The sequence below is a fragment of the Myotis davidii genome, unplaced genomic scaffold (assembly GCF_000327345.1).
Source record: "Myotis davidii unplaced genomic scaffold, ASM32734v1 scaffold46, whole genome shotgun sequence".
NCBI lineage: Eukaryota > Metazoa > Chordata > Mammalia > Chiroptera > Vespertilionidae > Myotis > Myotis davidii.
In genome coordinates this window covers 2,402,307-2,411,236 of record NW_006383006.1, presented here as the reverse complement: position 1 = coordinate 2,411,236, position 8,930 = coordinate 2,402,307, and the positions used below count along the sequence as shown (strand labels likewise).

The 8,930-nt window shown below is 40.5% G+C and overlaps 1 protein-coding gene across 1 annotated transcript in view; it reads left to right on the top strand.

Moving 5' to 3' along the window:
• Positions 1-6,046: 6,046 nt before the first annotated feature.
• WDR76 (WD repeat domain 76) overlaps positions 6,047-8,930 on the top strand; it is a 33,562-nt gene continuing 30,678 nt past the window's right edge. The window contains exon 1 of the mRNA XM_015557516.1: positions 6,047-6,278. Within this exon, the coding sequence (XP_015413002.1) occupies positions 6,047-6,278 (232 nt within the window). The remainder of the gene's footprint in view (positions 6,279-8,930) is intronic.

The following is an 8,930-nucleotide window of genomic DNA, read 5'->3' as shown; positions in this document are numbered from 1 at the left end:
AACATAGTTTATAAGATGAAAATAACCTTGGCAGCCAAACTGGACAGTTCAAAAAGGATTCATTTATGATCATAGATACTAAAATACTAAATAATATAATAGCAAATGTATTCCAGCAATTTTTGTAAAAAGCAACAAAACAATATCTAAGCCTTCGTGACCTAAAAGGATTCAGCCTAGGACTACAAGGATGACTTAACCTTAGAAAATTAGTAGGGGAAAAGTACTGTACAATTTAAAGTTTATATATTTAATTTTAATATATAATTTCCTATTACTTTTTGATAATCCTCATCTGAGGATATTTTTTCCATTACTTTTCAGAGATAGTGAAAGGAAGGGAGGGAAGGGGGGGATAAAGATAGAGAGAGAGAGAGAGAGAGAGAAACATTGATGAGAGAGAAACACATCCACTGGTTGCCTCCCTGGGGTTGGGGAATGAACCGACAACCCAGGTACCTGCCTTTGATTGGGACTCAAACCCGAAACCCTTTGGTGCATGGCTGATGCTCTAACCACTAAGACGACTGGCCAGGGCTAAAGTTTAAGTATTTAAAGAGTCATAATCTTAACAATAGATACAGCAAACATTATACTTAATAAAATAAAACATTGAAGCATTCTTTTAAAAAACAGTGGGCATTCCTACATTGTCAATATCACTCCTTCTAGACTGGTCGGCATGGCTCAGTGTTGAGCACTGATCTAGGACCACCAGGAGGTCACAGTTCAATTCCCTGTCAGGGTACATGCCTGGGTTGTGGGCTCGATCTCCAGTGTAGGATGTGCAGGAGGCAGCTGATCAATGATTCTCTCTCATCACTGATATTTCTCTCTCTCTCTCCCCCTCTCCCTTCCATTCTGAAATAAAAAATATATATTTAAAAATTTAAGAAAAAAAACACCCTTTCCATTTAATGTTTTATTATGACCTTAATCAGGGCAATAAGAAAAAGAGATAAAAGGTAGGGACTGAAAAGAAAGAACTGCTAAAATTTGCAGATTATATGATCATCTACATAGAAAAAAACAAGACAATCAAACTAAAAAATAATTCAGGAAGAATGCTGGATAAAAATAAGTGTACTTATACATTAACTATATGTAATTAGAAAAGACAGTTTAAAAATAGCTTTTATGCCCTGACTGGGTGAAGTAGTTTGTTGGAACGTCATCCTGTACACCAAAAGGTTGGGGGTTTGATCCTTCTTCTGGGCCTGTAGAGGAGGCAACTGATCAATGTGTCTCACACTGACCTCTCCCCCCGTCTCTCAAATCAATTTAAAAAATCTCCTTGGGTGAGGATTAAAAAAAAAAAATTAAGTACCATTTATGATCTTGCTGGGTAGGCTCAGTTGGTTAGAGCATTGTCCTGATATACTAAGGTTGTAGGTCCTGAGCTCCGGTCAGGGCACGTACAAGAATCAACATGAATGTATAAGTAAGTGGAACAACAAATCGATGTTTTTCTCCCTCTCTCCCCACCTTTCTCTCTCAAATCAATAAAAAACAGTACCATTTATAATAGCAACAAAGCTATAAAATTGTAATGCAATTCCATTAAAAGTTGTTCCCCAGGCAGATTCTAAAATTATGTGCAAGAATAGGAGTCAAGACAATTCTGAAGAACAAGGTGAGGCCAAAGACCTTAACGGATGCCTCACCAAGAAGATGGCAAATAAGCATATAAAAAGATGCTCCACAGTGTATAAGATACTATTATACACTTATTAGAATGGCCAAAATCCAGAGCTCTGACAACATTAACTAACTGGCAAGGATGTGAAACAACAGGAACTCTCACTCATTGCTGGTGGGAATGCAAAATGCTACTTTGTTAGTTTCTTATAAAACTAGGCATACATTTACCATAAAATCCAGTAATTGCATTCCTTGGTATTTACCCAAGTTGAAAATTATGTCCACACAAAAACCTACACACTGACATTTATTGCAACTTTGTTCAAAAGGGCTAAAACTTGGAAGCAACCAAGATGTCCTTTTCTAGGTGAAAGGATAAACTATGGTACATCCAGACAATGGAATATTATTTAGCACTTAAAAAGAGCTATCAAACAATGAAAAGACATGGAAGAAACTTAAATGCATATTACTAAGTGGAAAAAGCCAATCTGAAAAGGTTACCTATATATATAAAAGGCTAATATGCAAAGTGTCTCCTCAGGAGTTCAATCAGAGGCCGGGAATTCGATTGCTCGCTATGACGTGTGCTGACCACCAGCGGGGTGGTGCAGAATGAAGGAAGGCCCTTGCCAACAGCCAGAAGGTCCCGATTGGCCCTGATTGCCAGCCAGGCCTAGGGACCCTATCCGTGCATGAATTTCATGCACTGGGCCTCTAGTATACTATAAGATTCCAAATATGTAACATTCTGGAAAAGGCAAAATTATGAAGACTGTAAAAAGATCAGGGGTTGAGTGTGGAGGAGGGATGAATAGGCAGAACACAGAGGATTTTTTTGGGCAGTGAAAATACTGTGTATAACACCACAGCAATGGCTATGTCATTATACATTTGTCCAAACCCATGGCATGTACAACACCAAGAGTGAATCTTTTTTTAAAAAAAAAATTTTTATTGATTTCAGAGAGGAAGAGATAGAAACATCAATGATGAGAGAGAATCGCTGATTGGCTGCCTCCTGCACACCCCCTACTGGGGATTGAACCCGCAACCTGGGCATGTGCCCTTGACCGGAATCGACCCTGGGACCTTCCAGTCCTGTAGGCTGATGCTCTATCCACTGAGTCAAACCAGATAGGGCAAGAGTGAATCTTAATGTAAATTATGGACTTTGTGTGATTATGACATATCAGTTTAAGTTCATCAATTGTAATAAATGTATTATTCTGGTGAGAGAGGCTATGCATGTATTGGGGAAGGCGGTATAAGGAAACTCTGTATCTTTCTCTCAATTTTGCTGTGAACATAAAATTGCTCAAAAATAAAGTCTTAACTAAAAATGGAAGAATAGCCCAGCTGGCATGGCTCAGTAGTTGAGCATCGACCTATGAACCAAGAGGTCACAGTATAATTCCTGGTCAGGGCATATGCCATCCCCAGAAGGGGGTGTACAGGAGGCAGCCAATCAATATTTCTCTCTCATCATTGATGTTTCTATCTCTCTCTCCCTCTTCCTTCCTCTCTGAAATCAATAAAAAAATTTTTTTAAAAAAGAAAGTAAGGTGGGGGTGGGAAAGGTTTTTATATAGATTGCAAGGCACATTCAAATTTGTAGTAATTAAAACAATATGTCAGCCTCGCTGGTGTGGCTCGATGGTTGAAAATCGACCTATGAACCAGGAGGTCAGGGTTCGATTCCCGATCAGGGCACAAGCCCAGGTCACAGGCTCGATCCCCAGTGTCGGGTGTGCAGGAGGCAGCTGATCAATGATTCTCTCTCATCATTGATGTTTCTATCTCTCTCTCCCTCTCTCTTCCTCTCTGAAATCAATAAGAAATATAATTAAAACAAAAATCACACCAAAAAATATGTCATTAACTTAGGAGGTACATAGAGACCAATGGAACAGAGAAGAGGGTAGAGAAACTTGTATGAGAACTTGGTATATTATAGATGTGCCATTAAAATGCAAGGGAACCCTGGCCCGTGTGGTTCAGTTGGTGTTGTCCTCTGCATTGAAGGGTAATGAGTTCAATTCCCAGTCAGGGCACATATCTGGGTTTTGGCTTCAGTCCCTGGTTGATGTTTCTCTCTTACATTGATATCTCTCTCTCTCCCTCTCACTCTCCCTCCCCACCCCCGCCACCCCCCAAAATAATCAATGAAAGCATATCTTCAGGTGAGAATTTAAAAACAATATTGGATTGGGTAGTCACACAATGGACTAGTAGGGACTACTGGTTGTCAGATAAACAGTAAAATTAGATCTCTGACACCCACACACAAAATATTCCGGATGGATTAAAGATCTAAGTGTGAAAAACCTATCTTAAATATATACATCCCTCTTGGACTGTAGGCTCTTTAACTTAGAGTCTGTATTGGAAAATTGTGTATTCAATCCTATTTAGAATATGCAAACACTAAGGTGACAGAAAATCTGCCCATCCAGGGTGGCTCAGCGATTGAGCATCGACCCATGAACTAAGAGGTCACCAGCTGATTCCCAGTCAGGGCACATGCCCAGGTTAAAGGCTCAATCCCCAGAAGAAGGTGTGCAGGAGGCAGCTGATTGATGTTTCTCTCTCATTGGTATTTCTCTCTCTCTCTCTCTCCTGTCCCCTCTCTCTAAAACCAAAAATAACTTATTAAAAAAAAGATGATAGAAAATCTTTGTAATTTTAATATCTATGATCTCAGGGTAGAAAAGGATTTCTTAATATATAAAACAGAACAAACCATAAAAGATAAAATTGATAAATCTGATAACACTAAAATTAAAAAACACCTGTGTAACAGAAGACTAAAGTTAAAAGACAAGCCAAAAACCAAAACAAAACATGGGGAAATACTATTTGAGAAGTATAAAAACAAACCAAGTAGAAAATGAGTAAATGACAGAAAGAGGTAATTCATAGAAGAAAAAAAATCTAGAGCTGAAAAATGTATGAACAAGATGTCTGCTCTCACTAGTAATCAGGGAAATGCAAATTAAATAAGATATTTCACACATTAGATTGAGCAAAAATTTAAAACTCTGATAAAATCAAATGTGTGGGGATGAACTCCTCATCCTCTTACAACCCACTGTGGAGAACAGAACAAGTGGTAATAGGCAGTTAAGTTGATGATGAACTTGTAGGAGTCTACCCTAGAGAATTCTTACACAGGTGCCCCACAGGGATACGTTTAAGAGTGACAACTGCAGCACTGTTTATAATAGGAGAAAAAACAACAACACAAAGGTCTCTCAGTAGGACACAAACTGGTATAAGTATACAGTGGAATTCATAAATGGTTAAAAATGAATGGATTAGATCTATATGTATCCAAAAGATACTTCTCAAAAGCCATGTTTAGTTAAAAAAAAAAAAAAAGGCAAGTTACACACAGATAGGCAGAGTATATTTAATAAATACAAAATAACTCTTTTCTAAATTCCTTATTGAAAAAATTCTATTCTGGCTCCCCAAATAGATAACATGTTCCTTCTGCCATCTGCACTCATTAGAATCCTACCCATCTTTCAATGGCCAAATGAAATGCCATTTTCTTTGATTACCCCAATCTGAAGAAATGATTCCTTCTCTGCTCTCACAGGGCTTGGTAGCACCTATGTGACAGGTATTACAGGTCTCAAAGACCTTTTTTTTTTGAATGTCCCAAATCTACTAGGCTATGAGTTCCTTAAGGTTAGGGGCACTATCTTACACAAATTTGTATTCATTTTTAATTTTTATTGATTGGTTGATTTTATTAAAAATTTTAAAAAACTTTATTGATTTGAGAGGGGGGGAGGGGGAGAAAGAGCTGGGGAGAGAGACAGAGAAAATCAGAGAGAGAGAGAGACAGAGACAGAGCTAGACATTGCTTTGTTGTTCCACTTACATGTGCCCTAACCGGGATCGAACCCGCAACCATGGCGCATCTAACCAACTGAGCTACCCGGCCAGGGCTACAACTTTGTATTCAATTTAATAAATACGGTCATTGCGTTGGTGTAAAGTTTAAAGAGCTTAATAAGACATGGCTCCTGCCTCAAGGAGATGCCGAGTTTATGATGCAGGAGTGGGAAACAGACACATAAATCATCATGATGAGTTATAAAAGCACTGTAGAGTGTTATGGATAGCGAAAGAGGGAGTATATCCCGCACAATGCCTTGAAAACAGCAGGCATGCACTTTGTATTAATCTAAGAAATTGGTGGAGACCAAGGAAAGAGGGGTGCTTGTCGCAAGTAAGGGCAGTCGACATAGAGAAACAAGAAGATGGAAGTCTTCACCCCTAGGCAACGCGACGGGGTACAAGTTTGATGGGGGAAAGTCGGAGAAATAGGGGGGGGCAGGTATTCAGGGTCTGCGGGGTGTGGAGGGCGCAGGGGAAGGAAGGGGCAGCTCCGATGGGAACGGCCCAGCACAGTACCTTTCTCATTGCGGACCGGGACGGCCCCGGCCGTGGACTGAATGGGCGGCTGTTTCATGAGTGCGCTGGGGACCGACATGTTCATGGCAGCGGCAGGACTCCGGGCACTTCCCTGATTCCAAGTAGTAAACAGCTACCAACGGCAAGACAGGAAAATCCTCTCCAACTACAGGCCCTGGACGTTGCAGCGCGACTGACGGAAACACCACGTAAGGCGGGGCTAGAAAAGCCGGAAGTGTGCGACCAGAGGATTGTGGGATTGTGGAGGACGCCTGCGCCTGCGGCTGGAACCGGAGCCTGTTCCTGCGCATGTGCAGAGTCAGCCTGTAGTCCTCATCCTCCCAGTACTTGGATGTGACTTATCGCAGGAAATTGTTCCCTTGGAGGTTTGCTGTTCCCTGGCGGCGAGGAAGATCAGAATGAAAGGTTTCGTTTGTTACCTGGGTTTGAAGCGGAGGAAAATGGGTTAGTGACAAATGAGAAACTTTGGAGACAGTGAAGGGCAGTTTGTCCGGACTGCTGGGAGCTCAGAATTAGCGTTTAATTGGGATAGAAATCCTGCTAAAAAGCACCTGATGCCTGAAATCTGAGCACTCGACTTTTAGGTTTTCCAGTTTAAGTTTTTGGAGACTGCCTATGAAAACATTCCTGGTTGGAAAGTGTTTGTATAGACGTCCATAAGTATTAAGTATTGGCTGCGTTTACCATGCTTAGCGCTCTGTAAGGAATATGGAATAATGTTAAATGCTTCATGTTCTCAAGAAGCTTGGATTTTAAAATAATAAATAAATAAACAAACAAATACATAAATAAAAATATTAAAAATTAAAAAAGGAGCTTGAGTTTTATTCAGAAAGTCTTCAAAGGCATATAGAACTATAACAGAAATAATTGCAGTTTACTAGCCGGGTTGTGTAAAACACATTGGCTAATTGTAAGTCAGAACACATTTCATCGTAGAACGGATTTTACAACTGCTGTGGTGGGGAGAGAAGGGACAGCATGAACAAAGTCTTGAAGTTCAGAAATAGCATGGTATAATAGATCAGACTCTATGAAAAGTTTGATTTTACCAGTAATTTTTGAGTCAAGGACTGGTGACAGCTTTGCAGGCGTTGTTAATAGGATTATTTCACCTGGGTTTTATAATTGGGCTGGCTGTGAGGAGAAATAAAATTGGGCAAGTCTACAGTGAAGAACAGGAGAAGACCCAAGTAACCAACGAAGGGAGCAGTTTCGGATTGAAAGAAAAGGACCTTAATTTTATAATATGAATGTATCAGCTCTAAAACTATGCTGTCCAAAGGGAGTAATTTGTTGGGAGACAATTGTTTTGGCTCATGGCAACCCAGAGAACAGAAAATAAAATTAATATGGCTGTATCTAGCTTTGTGCAGTGGCATTATCATAGCCAATAAGGTGTATTGGAGGCACGATTATTGCTAATTGAAGAAAAAATAAAATGGCTGTCTACAAGAAATACCGTGCACTAAAATCTGATGTTTTTTGTGATACACAAATTACTTGGTCCACTTTCCACCCAATCTTTAGGTTCCTTAAGGTCATCATTAGTATTTTAATTAACCGGTGGGCAGATGGGCTGGTGAAATGTAAACCAGCTGAAAGTTATCAGCTTTCGGGGGTGGGGTGGGAGGGGGAAATCAAAATGGCTCCCTTCCTAGGAAGAAGAAGATAATGCAGTAGCCATAGGGCATACTATCCTAGTGGTGAGGTTACAAGGAACGAGGGGACTTGAGGTAAAGGGTGAACATTGATTTCAATTTCTTTCCCTCTCTATTTCTTTTAAAAAAAATATTTTTATTGATTTCAGAGAGGAATGGAGAGAGAGATAGAAACATCAATGAGAATCATTGATTGGCTGCCTCCTGCAGGCCCCCTACTAGGGATCGAGCCTGCAACCTGGGCATGTGCCCTGACTGGGAATGGAACCAGTGACCTCGTGGTTTGTAGGCCAAGGCTCAAGCACTGAGCCACACCAGCCAGACTTTCCCTATTTCTGAGGGCATCTAAGTGAGTCTGAATCCTTTTCAGACTCACCTTGCGAGGCAAGATAGTGTTTCCTCAGCAAAAGTGCTGGTATTTTCAAAGCGAGGTCCTGGCACCAGGAGCATCAAAATCACCAGGATTCAAGGGAAAAATATTCATCAGATCCCATCGCATCTTTAAGGTACAGTGGACTTAATTCGTTCCAGAAGGCTATTGGAGAAGCGATTTGTTCGAAAACCGAATCCTTCCCCCCTCCCCCCATTAGAAATAATGTAAATTGAATTAATCAGTTCCAGGCCCCCAAATGATTCCGTTTCAACTTTTCTTGTATACCATACACGTATAATGCACTGTTTAATCTATAAATACTTATTTTCTTAAATTTATTGACCCCCCTACTAGTGAATTTTTCATATATCATGCCTCCGAAATGCTATCACCAGCTGCTTTTTCTTATCAAATCAACAACAGGGGTTTTTGGTGTTTTTTTTAAAACCTACGTTCAATTGCCTGTGATGACTGTTTTGTGAGCACTTGCACACTCTTAGCAACTCTTGATGGCCCCTTTGTTTTAAAATTGTGCTAATCGACAGCAACAAAAGCATTGCCTGCAAAATGCTTTTTGTCATGCTGAGGTGCCAGCGTGAAAGGATGGTGAGGTCGAAAACTGAAGTTTTGGTCAACCACCGAGACATTTTTTTCTCTCTTTTTTGGGGGGATGGTGGCGGGGAACAACTTAGAACCCTGTTGTTGGAGATGGGGGACGGAGAGACGAGGTTTGACCGTACTTGAGTTTGGGTTGAGACGAGGAAGCTGGCTTCTTTAAGAGACGGCAGCCCCGGCCGCGCGCCGCC